General features: G+C 55.5%; 1 protein-coding gene and 1 long non-coding RNA gene across 2 annotated transcripts; one reads left to right on the top strand and one right to left on the bottom strand.

The window, feature by feature from the left end:
- The first annotated feature begins 114 nt into the window (after positions 1–114).
- Positions 115–14,589, top strand: GUCY2D (guanylate cyclase 2D, retinal). Its single transcript, NM_174548.4, is given in 21 exon segments — positions 115–222; positions 578–1,322; positions 1,410–1,714; positions 4,503–4,854; positions 5,224–5,308; positions 5,577–5,679; positions 6,067–6,168; positions 7,092–7,172; positions 8,649–8,855; positions 8,951–9,107; positions 9,661–9,810; positions 10,468–10,616; positions 11,112–11,275; positions 11,371–11,563; positions 11,822–11,861; positions 11,863–11,997; positions 12,296–12,394; positions 12,481–12,575; positions 12,675–12,760; positions 12,882–12,993; positions 13,462–14,589. Coding segments are annotated over 19 exon segments (3,333 nt in total). The 5' UTR covers positions 115–222; positions 578–586; the 3' UTR covers positions 12,976–12,993; positions 13,462–14,589.
- Positions 7,779–12,007, bottom strand: LOC101902972 (uncharacterized). The gene is made up of 4 exons (XR_009491694.1): positions 11,751–12,007; positions 8,685–11,228; positions 8,526–8,592; positions 7,779–8,384 (listed from the first exon to the last, which is right to left on the bottom strand). It is a non-coding gene; the product is annotated as an uncharacterized lncRNA (long non-coding RNA).
- Positions 14,590–17,791: the final 3,202 nt, after the last annotated feature.

Consider the following 17,791-nt stretch of genomic DNA (forward strand, 5'->3'; position numbering starts at 1 on the left):
GGAAGCTAGGACAGAGCCCACCCCAGGAGGCCCCATCCTCCACCAGCCCCTTCCTGCCTGATTAAGAGACCCTAATCAGCTTGGGGAGATTAAGGGCTCTGGCCTGCTGTTCCCACACCCCCCCGCCCTGGGCCCTGGCAAAGGAGACCTGTGGGAGGGCGTCAGAAGGATCGGCCCTGTGACCCCTCACCCTGGCCCTAGGCCCGAGCCCCGGACTTTCCGGTGAGTGGCAAAGCCCCCTCCACGCGGACTCCAGGGCCCTTTTGCCCGAGAGAGACCATGGAAGGGTATAGGAGTGTCCCTACTGACCCCCACCCCCACCCCACCACGGCTCTAAGAGGGGGGAGGGGCAGACAAGGGGGAGCGAAAGCAGGGGTGGTGGGGGGTCAGGGGTACTTCTAGGCTATACCCCTGACCCTATATAGAAGTCCACGCAGGGGCGGGAGGCGCGGTATGGAAGCAGAGACAACCCGCAGGTTAATTGCGCTTTGAGAAAGTGGGCGGGGGGGCGTTGCGGAAAGCCCTAGGAGAGCTCTGGGGGTCGCATCCGCTCATGCTACTCGGTTCGTGCTCGCAGAAGCCGGCAATGACCGCCTGCACCTTCCTCGCGGGTGGGCTTCGGGACCCCGGACTCTGCGCCCCCACGCGGTGGTCTCCGTCTCCGCCCGGCCTTCCCCCGATCCCGCCCCGGCCCCGGCTTCGGCTGAGGCCACCGCTGCTGCTGCTGTTGCTCCTGCCGCGCTCCGTCCTCTCGGCCGTGTTCACTGTGGGGGTGCTGGGTCCCTGGGCCTGCGACCCCATCTTCGCGCGTGCCCGCCCGGACCTGGCCGCCCGCCTGGCCGCCTCCCGCCTGAACCACGCGGCTGCCCTGGAGGGCGGCCCCCGCTTCGAGGTCGCGCTGCTGCCCGAGCCGTGCCGGACGCCGGGCTCGCTGGGGGCCGTGTCCTCGGCGCTCACCCGCGTCTCGGGTCTAGTTGGGCCGGTGAACCCCGCAGCTTGCCGGCCGGCGGAATTACTAGCCCAGGAGGCGGGGGTCGCTCTGGTCCCCTGGGGCTGTCCCGGGACGCGGGCAGCGGGCACCACGGCTCCGGTGGTGACGCCCGCGGCCGATGCCCTCTACGCCCTCCTGCGCGCTTTCCGCTGGGCGCACGTGGCCTTGGTCACCGCCCCCCAGGACCTGTGGGTGGAGGCGGGACACGCACTTTCCACGGCGCTCAGGGCCAGGGGCCTGCCCGTGGCCCTGGTGACCTCCATGGAGCCCTCCGACCTGTCTGGAGCCCGGGAGGCCTTGAGGAGGGTCCAAGATGGGCCCAGAGTCAGAGGTAGGCTCCCCTGCAGGATGCGAGGGCGGGGATCGATCGTCCAGGGAGCAGAGGACAGAGTCCCTAGCTGGGTCTCTGTGTCCGCAGCAGTGATCATGGTAATGCACTCGGTCTTGCTGGGCGGCGAGGAGCAGCGCTGCCTGCTGGAGGCCGCAGAGGAACTGGGCCTGGCCGACGGTTCCCTGGTCTTCCTGCCCTTCGACACTCTCCACTACGCCTTGTCTCCAGGCCCTGACGCCCTGGCGGTGCTCGCCAACAGCTCACAGCTTCGCAAGGCCCACGATGCAGTGCTCACCCTCACCCGTCACTGTCCCCTGGGAGGCAGCGTGCGGGACAGCCTGCGCAGGGCCCAAGAGCACCGGGAGCTGCCCCTGGACCTCAATCTGCAGCAGGTAGAGCGACCAGGGAGGTGGGAAGAGGGGAAGAGAGCCGGGGGAAGAGAGCAGAGAATCGCCAAAAGTGGAGATGGAGGCTGGAGGCAGTGGGAAGGGAAGCGGACAGACCACAGACCAGATGGAATGAGAGGAGCATGCAGTCAATGGGAGGGAGGAGGTATAGGGAGAGAAGAACCACGAACTCTCCCTGTCCTGGGAATGTCAACTCTCCCTGTCTGACCTTGCTTGGAGCGTCTTAGTGTATTGGAATTGCTTCCAGAGAGTAGGTAATGAAACCTCTCACCTTCAGCCCCAAGGAGCAAACTCTTCAGTTCAGTTCGGTTGCTCAGTCGTGTCCGACTCTTTGCGACCCCATGAATCGCAGCACTCCAGGCCTCCCTGTCCATCACCAACTCCCGGAGTTCACTCAGACTCACGTCCATCGAGTCAGTGATGCCATCCAGCCATCTCATCCTCTGTTGTCCCCTTCTCCTCCTGCCCCCAATCCCTCCCAGCATCAGAGTCTTTTCCAATGAGTCAGCTCTTCCCATGAGGTGGCCAAAGTACTGGAGTTTCAGCTTTAGCATCATTCCTTCCAAAGAAATCCCAGGGCTGATCTCCTTCAGAATGGACTGGTTGGATCTCCTTGCAGTCCAAGGGACTCAAGAGTCTTCTCCAACACCACAGTTCAAAAGCATCAATTGTTCGGCGCTCAGCTTTCTTCACAACTCTCATATCCATACATGACAAGTGGAAAAACCATAGCCTTGACTAGATGGACCTCTGTTGGCAAAGTAATGTCTCTGCTTGGATGGCTTACCTATTCTTTATTCTTCCTCCCTTATTAGCACCCCCAGGTGTCTCACTACAGATCAGAATAGCTCAGTGCTCCCTCTCATCTGCTGGGATCATTGCTATTTATACTTACTTAAGCACAGAGTCGGAGAAGGCAATGGCACCCCACTCCAGTACTCTTGCCTGGAAAATCCCAGGGACGGGGGAGCCTGGTGGGCTGCCGTCTATGGGGTTGCACAGAGTCGGACACGACTGGAGTGACTTAGCAGCAGCAGCAGCAGCAAGCAGAGTGGAAACAGTGTCAGACTTTATTTTTTGGGGCTCCAAAATCACTGCAGATGGTGATTGCAGCCATGAAATTAAAAGATGCTTACTCCTTGGAAGGAAACCTAGATGGCAAACTCTTAACCAACTCTATAGTGCAACATCTTTTGCAGCCTACTTTTAAGTAAACCCACTTCCAATAGGCTATGACCTACAGCCTCTAACAAAGAGCTGGTGTTCTTAACAGAGAGCTGGAAAAAGAAAAAGAGAGAGAGAGCCGGAAGGAGGGGGAATACAGATCCAGCCTCCATGCCCAGTTCAGAGGTGTTTCCCCTGGGGCTTCATCTCAGGTCTTAACTTTTTGAGAACTTACATCCTGTGAGAAGCAGAAAGGTCCCTGGGTGGAGCCAAGGGCTTTTATGAACATTTAGATTCACAGCTTATTCCCAAGAAGCAGCTAATACTCCGGATTCCCTGAGAACAGTGATGAGATGGGATGGAGGGCAGGTGAAGAAAGAGAGGCGAGGGAGATGGGATGGAGGGCAGGTGAAGAAAGAGAGGCGAGGGAAAGGGTGGGGAACACCCTATTCAGTTCTCAGTAAGTAGCACAGCCACTTAGCTGCCCAAGTGAGAGCCCTAGGAGTCACTTGATGCCTCTAACCCTTCCTTGGATGTCCAGACATCCAGTCCTGTCACCTTTGCTTCCCAAAAGCCATTTGAATCCATCTACTTTCTCCATCCTCGCTGTCAGTCCCCTGGTTCAGGCCACAGCACCTCGGGTCCAAATACCCAGTGAAATCTCCCAGTGGTCTCTACTTACCTACCACAGGCCTTTCTCCACCCAACAGTTTGATCAAACTTCAGACACAGATCTGACTGTGTCACCCCAGTTCGAAGTCTCCCAGTGGCTTCTCTTGCCCTGGAGAGATATAGGTCTCTACTTGGTTTATCAGGTCTGTGTCTTCCTCTCTCTTTCTTCTTTCTTGAACTTCAGTCAGACTGATCTCCTTTGGGTTCTCCAGATATGGTCTTCTGCTTCTGTGCTACCGGACTGTGCTGCTCCCTCTCTCCTGTCCCTACACTCCTCCACATATTTCTGATTCATCCCCTGAGGGATGGTCACTTCTGGAAGCCCTTTCCTCCTCCTCCAGCCTGGGCTGGGGCCTTCTTTCCTGTCTCCTCAGCTCCCTCAGTTACCCCTACCCTCACTCCTTAACATCCCTCCAGAGGAAAGATTCCTTGAGATAGGGACTAGATTCTTCAAGATATGGACTCTATCTTGGATCCTGATATATCCCTAGTGCCAGATGGGAACTGGAAATAATAGAGAAGCTCAATGAGACCAGGTGGTTGACTCAGGGAAAAGAAAAGAAGGAAAAATAGAAGCCAATCAAAAGACAGCAAAGAAGGCTTTCAATGAATAATAGGTAATGATTTTAAAAATATATGCAGGGCAACCAAAAGGAGAGGAAAGAGAGGAGATGTAGGTGATGGAATCGGAAGTAACGAATGATAAGAAGACCTTAAGAATCCTGAAAAGAGGGAAGGGCAGTGGCAAAAAGATATGGGATAGCCAATTAGGGAGAGGAAGAGAGCCAATGGGAAGGATATGGAACCACTAACTAGGAGGTGCAGTCAATTCACAGAGGGCTTGAAGGGCCCAGTAGAAGAATAAGCGGGGACAGTAAGTCCCTGTCTTTTTATGGGCCTTGACCCCGAAACCTGAGGCCCCTACCCTCTTTCCCAGGTATCCCCTCTCTTCGGCACCATCTATGACTCAGTCTTCTTGTTGGCTGGGGGCGTGGCGCGAGCACGGGTGGCCGCAGGTGGCGGCTGGGTGTCCGGAGCAGCGGTGGCCCGCCATATCCGGGATGCCCGGGTCCCTGGCTTCTGTGGGGCCCTGGGAGGAGCTGAGGAGCCCTCGTTTGTGCTACTGGACACGGATGCCACTGGGGACCAGCTGTTCGCTACATACGTTCTGGACCCTACGCAGGGCTTCTTCCACTCCGCTGGAACCCCAGTGCATTTTCCTAAAGGTGGACGGGGGCCTGGGCCTGACCCCTCGTGTTGGTTCGACCCAGACACCATCTGCAACGGAGGTGAGGGCGAGCATCCCAGCCCCCACTGGGACAGTGACCATGAACCCTCCAGAAAATGGTGAGAGTGAACTCTCATCCCGTAATTCCTGTTGGAGGCCCTTCCAGGGCCTCCTCAGAGACCCCTGGCTTGTGCAGGACCCCTCTACTGTGGAGCCCCTGGAGCCCTTTTGGAAGCTTTTTAACATTCCCAAGAACCACCTTCCCACCTTTTGCAAGACCCCTGACTTTTCCCTTGGTCCTGTTCCGAGTACCCATCCCCCTTTCCTGGAGCCTGCAGGGTTTGACAGGACCACATACCTCCCTAGAGAGGGTCCTCCCCTCTGCCCCCTGCCACGGTCCCCAGCCTCTCTCCTCTCACTGCCCCTCCAGGAGTGGAACCCAGCGTCGTCTTTATTGGCTTCCTCCTGGTGGTTGGGATGGGGCTGGCTGGGGCCTTCCTGGCCCATTATTGTAGGTGAGTAGGGGAGTGAGCTAGGTAGGAGATGTGCTTGGTTCTCCACCTGCTGGAAATGGGCAACTGTGCAGCAGACTGAGCCCACTCAAGAGTAGATGAAGGGAAAAGGGGAGAAGGAAGGAGGGCTGGAGGGCTGGTGGAGTCCCAGGGGACACGTGATCTGGGGGTGACTGCCCTCCCTGAGACAGCATTACCCCCCCACCCCTGCATTGGCCTCCTCTCACAGACCTTGGTCCTCTTGGTGAAGATGACTTCCTTTCTCTACCAGGCACCGGCTGCTTCACATCCAAATGGTCTCTGGCCCCAACAAGATCATCCTGACTCTGGATGACATCACCTTCCTCCACCCGCATGGGGGCAACTCTCGAAAGGTGGGGGAGGTGGGGATCCAGGAGCCAGCTGTCCTCTCTTGCCTGGGCCAGCCCTCACCCCAGCCCCCACCTGGGAAGGCCTGCTTTCTGCCCTCACTCTGTCCCAGGTCTGAGCGCTGGGATAAGCCCTCTCACGTGTGCAATGAGGGTATCAGCCCCTGTCTTGACCACTTTCCTGAGACAGCGTGAAGCTCCAACAAGAAAATGAATATGTTTGTTTTGTAAACCTTGAAGCATTCTGTACATGGGAAGTAATGTCATTATCACCTTCTCTAATTAAGGTTTCTTCCCTTCCCTTCTATAATTCTCAGAACTCAGCCTGACCTCAACGCAGGACTCTGACCCCACAGTGTATTTTGACCCTGTTCTTTGATGTCTATCCTCCAGGTGGCCCAGGGGAGTCGAACCAGTCTGGCTGCCCGCAGCATATCAGATGTTCGCAGCATCCACAGCCAGCTCCCGGATTACACCAACATTGGCCTCTATGAGGTGAGCATGATTCCCAGGCAGGCCGAGCTCTAGTCCTGGAGACAAGCCGAGGAAATGGGGATAGGAGCCCAGGATGGGAACCCCGAGAGGGTTTGGGGATTCCTCCTCAAAGGGGGGCATCTGGGAAGCCTTCCTGCTGGGGGATTTCCCCTTAGCCATCATCCAAGTGATGGCTTTTCAAAGGCCTATCACAGTGGCCTAAAGACTGGAGGCCTGGGACTTCCCTGGGTGGTTAAGAATTCACCTTCCAATGCAAAGAGCTCACATGCCTCGAGGCTAAAAGACAAACAACAACAAAACTTCCAAAAACAACCTCCCCCCCCCCCAAAAAAGAAGCAAGATTGTAACAAATTCAATCAAGTCTTAAAAAATAAAAAGGCTGTCTCTGACTCAAGCCAGACCCACATCTTGACCCCACCCAGCATTTCTATCCCAATCAATCTCTGGAACAGCAAGACTTAGAGTGGAAAAAAAAAAGTCACAAGAGGGCATTAGGACGTTAACTATGAAGTCTGCAAATCTGAATGTGGTGGGATGGGTGGGAAATAATGAGATCAGATTCAGGGAGAGCCAAGAGAGCTCGGCTAATCAAGAGGGAGGGAGATTCAGAGCAAACATCAAGCTCCTTGCTCCTGCTGCTCCTTTAGTTGTGGTGCTCGGGTTTCTCATTGCCGTGGCTTCTCTTGTTGTGGAGCATGGACTCTAGGAAACATGGGCTTCAGTAGTTGCAGCTCCCAGACTCTAGAGCCCAGGCTCAGTAGTTGTGGCACACGGGCTTAGCTGATCCATGGCATGTGGAATTTTCCAAGATCAAGGATCAAACCTGTGCCTCCTGCATTGGCAGGCAGATTCTTTCCCACTGAGCCACCAGGAAAGCCCCCAGTTTTAAGAAACCAAATTCATTACTCCTATCTCTGCTCCAGGGAGACTGGGTTTGGCTGAAGAAATTCCCAGGAGATCGGCATATAGCTATCCGCCCAGCAACCAAGATGGCCTTCTCCAAGGTGGGAGTGGGTCTATAATGGGGTGTGGGGTGGCCGTCATTTCTTCCCTCCTTGCCTTCTCTTTGCAGCTGAGTCCAAGTAGGCCCCACTGTGGGGGAGACCAAGAGCTCTCAATGAAGTGTCCCCTCTTCTCTAAAGCAGGTTTCCCATCATGCTCTTACAACACTAGTTCTTTTCTTTGAGATGTTTGTATCATAATTTGTCATCGTCTGTTCACCTGTGTGTGCTTGCTTATTTCTTATCTTCCTCCCTCCCTGAACTGTAAGCTGAGTGAGAACTTTTTCTCTATCCCCTCCATTGTATTTCCAGCACCCAGCAGGGTGTCTGGAACATTAGAGACACTCAGCGAATGTTTGTTGAGTGAACAACAGAAAATAAATGGGCTTCCAGTTCTGTCAGACTGCTTGTGCAGCATGGCCCAGTTGATGCATATTGAAGGAAGTGGAAAACTGGCAAGGAGGCTATAAACTGGCTTATTCTGGTATTTCCAACCTTAATGCCCTCCTTACTCCTAACACTGTACAGCCCTGGCCTGGCCTCCTTCACAGATGCCTCCCAGAAGCTCTGGGTCACAGCTGCAGAATGACTTAAGTGGACTACCAGTAGTCAACAGACTAGGTCACCGTTTAATAATAGGCATTTAAGATGAAAAGAAGCCCCTTGTGGGACCAAAGAAAAGCTAGCAAGGGCACTGGTCACCCACTAGCCCCCTTTTTTGCAGCCAGATGGTGAGGGCCTCTGTCCTCCTGGGTGGGTGTGACCTTGTTGATGGCTCCTCTTGGACACAGCTGGACCGCTTAGTCCTTCCCTAACTTGGGGAACAACATGATGGGGGTCTCAGAAATATCTGGTGCAATGATGTAACCAAGCAGAGAGGCCCTGTGCTGAGTCCCCAGCACAAGCCATTTTGGTGACTTTGAAAATAGTGCAGTGTCTGCCTGATTCTCCCCCAAAGGGCTGTTGTATCAGAAGGCAGGGTGGTACCAGGAGCTTCTCTTTCATCAGGTGTTTTCCTTTAAGACCCATCAAGTTCAAAGTCTTATGGTTAATAAATCAGAATCTGCCTGGGTCCTGATTACCAGGGCAAGGTTGTCTTTTCATTCATAACTTTTAAGTTAAACGATGTTCACGGACTTCCCTGGTGGTCCAGTGGTTAAGAGTCCGCGCTTCTACTGCAGGGGGCGCTGATAAGGGCCGGGAGATCCCTGCAGGCTTCGCGGTGGGGCCAAAAAAACAAAAGCAAAATCATGTTCAGCGTCTGAACGGTGGCCTTTGACCATGTTGTCTTTTCCAAGAGAGAGAAGTTACTGTAGAAGGAAGCCCCTTACATGCCCTATAGATCTTTCCACTCACCATTCTTATCCCATCCTCCGATCAAAGCGAGACCTGAATAACAGCCTCCGCTCCATCCACCTGGCTCCTAGGACAGAAAATGCCTGTTAAGTGCCCCACCCCCCACCCCCCACCCCCCTACAGATCCGGGAACTCCGGCATGAAAACGTGGCCCTCTACCTGGGCCTCTTCCTGGCGGGAGGAGCTGGCGGCCCCGCGGCCCCCGGGGAAGGCGTGCTGGCTGTGGTCTCGGAGCACTGCGCCCGCGGCTCCCTCCAAGACCTCCTCGCCCAGAGAGACATAAAGCTGGACTGGATGTTCAAGTCTTCCCTCCTCCTGGACCTCATCAAGGTGTGCGTGTGGGGGTGAGTGGGTGGGATGCAGCGGAGAGGAGCCAGAAGGGGACCCGCGTGGGCTGAGTCTGCCCTTTATGACACCCTTTCCAGGGAATAAGGTATCTGCACCATCGAGGGGTGGCCCATGGGCGGCTGAAGTCACGGAACTGCGTGGTGGACGGGAGGTTCGTGCTTAAAGTCACCGACCACGGTCATGGGCGACTGCTGGAGGCGCAGAGGGTGTTACCTGAGCCACCGAGCGCGGAGGGTAGGCGTCTCCGGCTGCCTCCTGCGCGGACAAGCATCCCCCGCATCCCCATTATTTCAAGCGCCTCTTCTTTCCTCCTCCCTCGAACTCTCTCCATCCCACATCCACTGGACGCCACTCCTGAGACCGAAAAGGTCTTGTGACCTCTGAGACGAAGAGAGGGAACACTGTGGCTGGGGAGGCGGGGCTTGTTGGGGGAGCGGGACGTGTTAGGGAGGCGGGACTTGCTCAGGGGGTGGTACTTGTGCCTGAGGGCGGAGCTCCTGCCTCTGCTGGGAGTCCTGCTTCAAATGGGGCTTTACCTAATGGTTTGGCTTGTTTCCAAGGGACCAAATCTTCTCTGGGCACCGCTTTGTCTAAAGGGAAGGACTGTTTCCGAAACCTGTTTAGGGTTTCTGGTAGTTTCTCTTGGGGATAACTGCGAGCAGTAAGGTCAGACACAGGCTGAGAGGTTGAGCGAGGGCGAGTCTGGGCTTTCTGGTGAGGGGGGGGGGGTCTGTCCCCAGGGCCTCCGCGGCTCTCCGCGTGCCCACACCCCCTTCCCCGACCTCAGACCAGCTATGGACAGCCCCGGAGCTGCTTCGAGACCCGGTCCTGGAGCGCCGGGGAACGCTGGCCGGCGACGTCTTCAGTCTGGGCATCATTATGCAGGAGGTCGTGTGCCGCAGCGCCCCCTACGCCATGCTGGAGCTCACTCCCGAGGGTACGGCGGCCCCTTGCCTGGTGTTGGGACTAGAGACCCAGTCTCTCTGGGTACTGACACTTATGTGCGCCTGAAAATCAGGGCAGTGGAGAGCCAAGCATCAGGATGGGAGGGGCGACCTTTTCAGCGCCCCAGGGTTTCCTCTGTTCTGATCCTGGACCCCTCCTGCTCCCCCAAGGCTAGTAGTACATTCCTGTCTGGTTCTTAGGGGCCCCAGGGAGACAGCAGGAGAGGGGAAGAGGGGGAAGAAAGCAGCTGGATCTAGTTCAAGTCCATATTATCATCTATGATGGTGCTGGTGGTTTAGTCACTAAGTCGTGTCTGATTCTTTGCGACCCCATGGACTGGAGCCCACCAGACAGGAAACAGAGAACTACTCGATCAATCTAACCTCTGCTTTTCTTATGTGCAATAAATAAGGCAGCCTCTTTGCCTGACACGTCTTACAGCCCCCTGCCCCCTACCCAACGGTTCAGGGTCCTCTTGTTGCTCCCAGAGTCACCTCCCACACTACATTTCCTCATCTAATGAAGCTCTGATTTAAAGGAATCCCAGACCATATCCAGTTCCCTCATTTCAAGCTGCAACAATCAGGCCAGAGTCAGAGGTGGCTTCTCCTCTGGTCCATCTCCTCTCTTGGTCCCTTCATACTTCCAGAAGTGGTGAAGAGGGTACAGAGCCCCCCTCCACTGTGTCGGCCCTCCGTGTCCATAGACCAGGCGCCCATGGAGTGCATCCAGCTGATGAAACAGTGCTGGGCAGAGCAGCCAGAACTTCGGCCCTCCATGGATCGCACCTTTGAACTGGTCAGGGGCTGGGCTGGGCACTTGCCAGAAACCTGGGGTGGGGCTGGGGGCTGCTGAAAGGCAGGCTGGCAGGATCTCTGACCTTCCAGGCTACTTCCTAAGGCATTGCCTGAGGACTAAGGGTTTGGTAGGGACAGAGTGAGAATGGGGGCTGTGGAGACCTTTGGAATGGGAGATGGAGCTCTAGATGAGAGAAGAATTTAATTCAATTAAAATAACATTTATTGAGTATGTATTTGGCTTGGTGTGGGGAAGAGACTCTTGGCTTGGGAGTCCAAAGACTGGGCTGGTTTCAGTCCCTTGTCAGTTACTAACAGAACAGCTGACCTGGAAATAATGTGTGAAAATACAGTGCCCAGCACGGGGTGAGGTGTGGGCTTGACTAGGATGAGATGAAAAGGGGTGTGGACAGAGGATCAGGCATAATATGGCTTCATGAGAGGGGCATGGCAGCCCAAGTCCCCAGCAGCCCCACCAGCTTCCTCCTCCTACTAGTTCAAGAGCATCAACAAGGGCCGGAAGATGAACATCATCGACTCTATGCTGCGGATGCTGGAACAGTACTCCAGTAACCTGGAGGACCTGATCCGGGAGCGCACAGAGGAGCTGGAGCTGGAAAAGCAGAAGACAGACCGGCTGCTCACACAGATGCTGCCTCCGTGGGTGTCGATGGGGAGAGATGACTGGGGAGGACAGCTGGAGTCCAGCCAGCCTGGGGCAGCCTCCAGGCAACCTCACCATCTGCCATCCCTAGGTCTGTGGCAGAGGCGCTGAAGATGGGGACACCTGTGGAGCCCGAGTATTTCGAAGAGGTGACACTGTACTTCAGTGACATTGTGGGTTTCACCACCATCTCAGCCATGAGTGAGCCCATCGAAGTGGTAGACCTGCTCAACGACCTCTACACACTCTTTGATGCCATCATCGGTTCCCATGATGTCTACAAGGTGGGGTGTGGAGGGGACAAGCCCTCCTTCAGTTTCCCCAGCACCCAGCCCTTTCTGCTCAGGTCCCAGACCCACTATCCAAGTCCACCAGCACAGTCCTCTTTCCCAGCCCTCCTGTTCCTTTTCTCTGCTGCCAGTCCCCCACTCAGTCCCCTGTCTGGAAGGCCCCCAGGATCTCTGCACTCACCCCAGTTTAGGCCTCCTGACCAGGGACAGTGGCATTGGTTGGGGAGGCTCAGTACTGAATTCTGGCCTCAGGTGGAGACAATTGGGGATGCCTACATGGTGGCCTCCGGGCCTGCCCCAGAGGAACGGGCACCGGCACGCGGCAGAGATCGCCAATATGGCTCTGGACATCCTCAGCGCCGTGGGCACCTTCCGCATGCGCCACATGCCGGAAGTGCCCGTGCGCATCCGCATTGGCCTGCACTCGGGTAACTCTGTCCCCACACCCGGGCCCCCCTGCCCCCCGGGCACTCCAGCCCCTCTCCCTAATGCGGGCAGGGCTCCGCTTTCCCAGATAAGAGGCAAACTTGTGGAGGGGGCGGGGGGAGGAGGGGAACTTGTTTTGAAGCCACCTTTTCACACCAGGGGCTCCATGGTAATTGGGAGGGCATGCTTGAGAGGGTGTCTTTGGGGAGCCAGTGGAGATTCTGGGAATGCTAAAGACCGCTGAGCCCTACTAGGTGCCGCCCGGGCCCGCAGGCCCGCCAACCCTGCTCCTCTCCGCAGGCCCGTGCGTGGCGGGCGTGGTGGGCCTCACCATGCCCCGGTACTGCCTGTTTGGGGACACAGTCAACACCGCTTCGCGCATGGAGTCCACCGGGCTGCGTGAGTGTGACGGGGCGGAAGGGGCGGGTGGGTCGGGGGCGCGGGAGGGGTGTCCCCCGAGGTCACGGTGTCCCCCGCTCTCCCAGCTTACCGCATCCACGTGAACAGGAGCACCGTGCAGATCCTTTCCGCCCTAAACGAGGGCTTCCTGACTGAGGTGCGGGGCCGCACGGAGCTGAAGGTGAGGCCGGGCTGGAAGACACGCTTCCACTTTGACCTGGAGCGCCACCGGCCCTCACCCCAGCCCGCCTGAGCCCTACCGTCCCGCGTGTCTCCCCAGGGCAAGGGCGCAGAGGAAACCTACTGGCTGGTGGGCAGACGCGGCTTCAACAAACCCATCCCCAAACCACCGGACCTGCAACCCGGGTGAGGATCCGGCATCCGTGGGTGAAGACCGAGTTACTCCCTCGGTCCCCTCTCCCCACTCCTGCCCATGCAGGGTGGCTTGGGTTTTGCCCTCCTACCGCCTCTTCTCCCTTCCCCACAGGGCCAGCAACCACGGCATCAGCCTGCACGAGATCCCCCCTGATCGGCGCCAGAAGCTAGAGAAGGCGAGGCCAGGCCAGTTTTCTGGGAAGTGAGGCTGGGTCTGGAACAAGGTACTGCGCCCCCCCTCCCCCGGGCTCCTAGGCCCCTCAGACCCCGGGGACCACAAATGCTTCCCAGAGGACAGACAACCCTTCCCCTGACTTGGTGGGCTCAGGCTGCTTCCTAAACCCAGACATTTCCCCTGGGAGGGAAGCACCAGCCACAGCGATTCTGGTTTTGGAGCTCTGGAGTGGTCCAGGAATCCAGACTTGGGAATACCTTTAAACATGACCTTCTGGAACTTTCACTCTGACCCCCTCTCCCTTTACTGCATTAACAAGCCCTTCCTCTGGGCCTCTGGAACTCAGTAATTCTAGGATTCACTAGAGGACCAGTTGACTGTTGCCTCCAGAGCTCTGTTCCAGCAGACACCCAGCCCTCTGCCCTCCAGGAAACTGATCCATGATTCTTCCCTACAGAGGACAATCCCCATGACCCCTGTCCACGATTTCCCTCTGAGACCCTCCTCTTTCCCTCAGGATTATTCCGGAAGGTCCTTTTCCTGAACGTTGCTGCTGTAGGTGACCAAAAACCTGGCTAATACCAGTGACTTCTGTCCAGCTCTGCCTCAAAGGATTATGAGCCTTTACAAGAGCTGGTTGCAAACCAGTTGTGTGACTTTGAGAAAGCCTCATGCACTCTCTAGGCCTGGGTTCCCCTTCGGTGGTGAAATGAAGAGTGGCGTAGGTGGTTTCCACACACCCCAGCTCTGACAGCTGGGCTTCTGAGTGGTTGGCCTTGGGATATGGGGCACGGGGCACATGGCCTGCAGCCCCAGTGACCCTGAGCCCATCAGGAAGGCCCCAGGAAGGAGTGTCTGGGATTGGATGTCCCAACCCCAGAGGAGGTGGAGCCCACCTGTTCCACCAGCACAGGGGTTGTCACGTGGCCTGAGGATTCCAGGGCTTCTATTTAGCCTCAAGCATCCTTCTCTTCTCCATCCTCCACCAGTTGGAAACTGGCTCCTTTGGTGGCACCACACACCTTGCCCAAGTGCAGAGAAAAAAAACTTGGTTCCTGGCTTTGGGGAAAGGCATGTAAACAAACTGCTCCGAACCTTTACTAACCAGAACACCCAGGAATAGTAGTATTCTCTGTTTAACTGGTCGCTGCTGAGCAGACAGTTGGATGGAAAATCCTTCCTGCTTAGGTCTTTGCCACAAGCATCAAGCCATCCCATCCTGGTGGGTCTCTAGCTGAAGTTTCTTTTGTGGTACTTTGATATCCCAGAGCCTGGGCTTTGGCATGTTGGACTCTGGGTGGCAGAAGTTAGCAGCAGCTGCAGCCACTCAAGCTGTCTCTCTAGGTAGTGAGCCTCCAGTCCCTGGTGGTATGTGAGCAGAACTGGAGCTAGCTGTAAGCAGCGATAGTACCATCAGATGGACTCCCTAGGCGGAAGGCTGGACTCAGTCCTGACACACAGTGTGGTTGGTGGGCCAGCAGCAGTGACATCGCCTGGGAGCTTGTTAGCAATACAGCATCTCAGGCCCCATTTTATGGAAACAGAATCTACATTTTAACAGAGTTGAACAGAGTTCCTTGAGACTATGTATACATACTTTTAAGTTTCTGAATCATGTAACTAAATGATCTTAGGAGCTCTAAAATTTCAGAATTGCTGAGAGTGGATGGCTGAGAAATACTGGCATGGATTGCCATTTCCTTCTCCAGGGTATCTTCCTGGCCTGAGGTCAAACCCAAGTCTCTTGCGTCTCCTGCACTGTCAGAAGGATAGTTTACCATTTGCACACCTGGGAAGCCAGAATTTCTAAGATTTCATAAGAACCAGGCTAGAAACTCGTCTCGAGACTTGTTTGGCCACTGGAATGGTTTTCTTTTTGTCTTGAGCTAACATTTAGAAATCAACAGAGGCCCCATTGTAAAAATGTCTACCAAATTTCCTTCTTCTCTGAAATCAAAAGCCCCACACAGGGGCAGCTGCAACTTCCTGCTGGAGCTAAAGAGCAACCACCTGCCCACCCCACCCCGCTCTCCAGGTTTCACTCTTCCATTCGCACAGTGCCCGCCACTCCCCATGGACTCCAGGACACCAGGATTCTCTAAACTCTTACGTGCCTGTCAGGTGTCTGTAGACATCAGACCTCAGGACCCTGGAGTAGCTGATGTTGAGACTATGGATGAGTCTGTGGGTTGAAGGGTTGCTTTGCCTGACTCGTGAAACCCACAAATTTAGTGGTCTTTTCCTCCTTCCTAAAGGCAGAGAAAGAAGAAACCTAAGATTCAGCAGCTACAAGTTCTGGTTACTTAAGGTGGTGCTGCTATAGTGAATAATATGGTATAATTTAAAAAGCATTTTTAACCAAGTTCGGAGATGGTGAATTAAGGATTTCTTTTTTTTTAAACCCTGATGCACTCACAGACACAGTATTTTTAAAATTACCTACATTCTGAAACATCTCTCTTTAGATTTTTTCTCTGTACTTAGGTTCCAGGGATTGAAGGCCAGCTCTGCCTTGCTGGTGCTGGACCTGACATGTGCACATAGCTGTCTCTCCCCTGCCTCTTCCCTCCTTCCCGCCCCACCCCACCCCACCCCTTCCCACTCTTTTCCTCCCAGCCTGTGTGGGGCCTAGGATAGTTACTAGCCTGTGATTCAGGAGAGCTTCAGGGAAGAGTTGACTTGGGATTAGGTGGAGGATGATTGATGAGAATAGGGGCGGGTGGGGCACCCCCAGAGGGGAAGGAGGATGAGCTGGGGCCAAGCTGTGTTTGGGTCAGAGGTGGGGAAAACAGGGCTGAGCCAGTTCCTTCCCATTGTCAACTCACCCTGTTCTCAGGTGCATGCTCAGTCACTCAGTCATGTCTGACTCTTGCAACCCCATGGACTATAGCCTGCCAGCCTCCTCTCTCCATGGAATTTTCCAGGCAAGAATACCAGAGTAGGTTGCCATTTCCTCCTCCAGGGGATCTTCCCGTGGAGGATCAAACATGTGGAGGATCCCTGGACATAGGGATTAAACCCATGTCTCCTGCATTGGCAGGCGGATTCTTTACCACTGAGTCACCTGGGAACTCAGTCTGAAAGGAGACCATGCAAGTGATGGGGAGAGCCTGGTAATGGAGAGGCCTGTCTTCCTCCCCAGTCTGGAGAACTCAGGGACCACCTGCCCTAGAGCTCAGAGGGCTGGTGGGAGTGGAGGAGGGAAACGATCAAGCCACGGTCTCCTCTCTGCTCCTAGTCTCCTCTCTCTGCCTGGAAGTTTCTCCCTGTCTTTCTCCTCCATTTCCGTGGAACCTTTTTTCTGGGCCCAGGCAGTCTCTGAGAGCACTCCTGTCCTCTGACCCAAGTCCTGTCCACCAGGTCACCCCTACAACCTGCAGACCCCAGCAACTCCCAGCTCAGAGAGCACCCGGCTTGGCCAGTAGGCTCCCCTCACCTTTAGCCGTGTTTACACTACCTCTGCTGCTGGCCTTGCCTTCAGGATGGCTCTGTAGCCAGGACCAAAGACGACCAAAGCCGGGATCTCCCGCAGCTGCTGCTGCTGGGTGCCTACCCTGTAGCTGGGGCAATACTTCACGTCCTGGGGCTCACCTGGCACCTTTCGTCTGTGCTGCTTCTCAGGGACTGGGCTCTGCTCCCCACCCCCACCTGCAGTGGACTCCAGGGACCCACTCTGGGGGCTCTGGAACTGGGTTGTATGGCCATGTTCACCAGGATCTTTTGGACTGTGTGCTCTGGACGCCAGGCCACATGCCATGGTGTTGGGTCCTGGAATAAAGGTGTGCTTTCTTCCATTTCTTGGTATGTGGTCCTTTTGGCCCAGATGGTCTGAACACCCCCACCCCTGGAATGTTCGAACCCGGCATTGCATTGCCAGGGAGGACTTCAGATATGGGGTGAATCCTAGAGATGGCCCAGGCAGGGGAAGGTGATCTCAGGACTGCAACCCCACGGGAGCCCCTCTGCTCAGGGGGTCTGCTCTGAGAGGACAAAGCAGGGAAGTCACTGGACTTTCAGGCTTCTAGAAAAGACCAGGATCTCTGAGGCTCTGGAAGTGGGTAGCTGGCCTCATCCTTTGGTCAGAGGCATGAAAGAGGAAGGAAGAGAAGGACAGAGCTTGTCCGTGGCCAAGACCTGAGATCCATGGAAGCCAGAATCCAAGACTGAAGGATCAGGGCCCCCAAATGGGGAAGTTGAGGTCCACTGGTCTCTGGACAAGGTCTCACCAGCAAGCCACACTCTACCTCCAACCCTCCCAGAGTCTGGGGCATTGGAACAGGATAGACCATCCCAAAGCCACCCATGTGCAACCAGCCCATTGGTCATCCATTCTCTTTGAGCCCAACATCCCTGCTGCCCCCAGGCTCTTTTTCTAACATGACCTTCCTAGCATCCGTGTGCTGGGCATCCATCATTGCCCCATTCTCAGTCCTTGTGGAACTGACTCAGACCTCCCCATCCAGTCCTGCCCCATCATTCCATTCCTCTGGCCACCAGGATTGCTTCAAGGACAAGTGGATGATCCAGGCCAGGCAAACAAGGCTTCACATTGAGACACTGCTAGAAGCCAAGGGCAGCGTTGCAAGAGGATGTGATGCTGAGTGGTCTTGCCACCACAACGATAGGATTGGAGCTGGCAGACCTTCTTGCTGCCACTTGTTTTAGCCTCTGCTCCTCACTGGGCCTAACCAGATTCCGCTATTTGAGGATGATGGGCTAGCAAGTTGTTTTCCTTGCTTAAGCTGAATTGAATTGGGTTTTCTGATGATGGTCACTTCTCAAAAGGATAATGGAAAGCAGTAGGGGTTAGACTGGTTTAACAGGAAGGAAAAGGGGCATTCTTGGTG

The sequence above is a fragment of the Bos taurus genome, chromosome 19 (assembly GCF_002263795.3).
Source record: "Bos taurus isolate L1 Dominette 01449 registration number 42190680 breed Hereford chromosome 19, ARS-UCD2.0, whole genome shotgun sequence".
In the NCBI taxonomy this organism is placed as follows: domain Eukaryota; kingdom Metazoa; phylum Chordata; class Mammalia; order Artiodactyla; family Bovidae; genus Bos; species Bos taurus.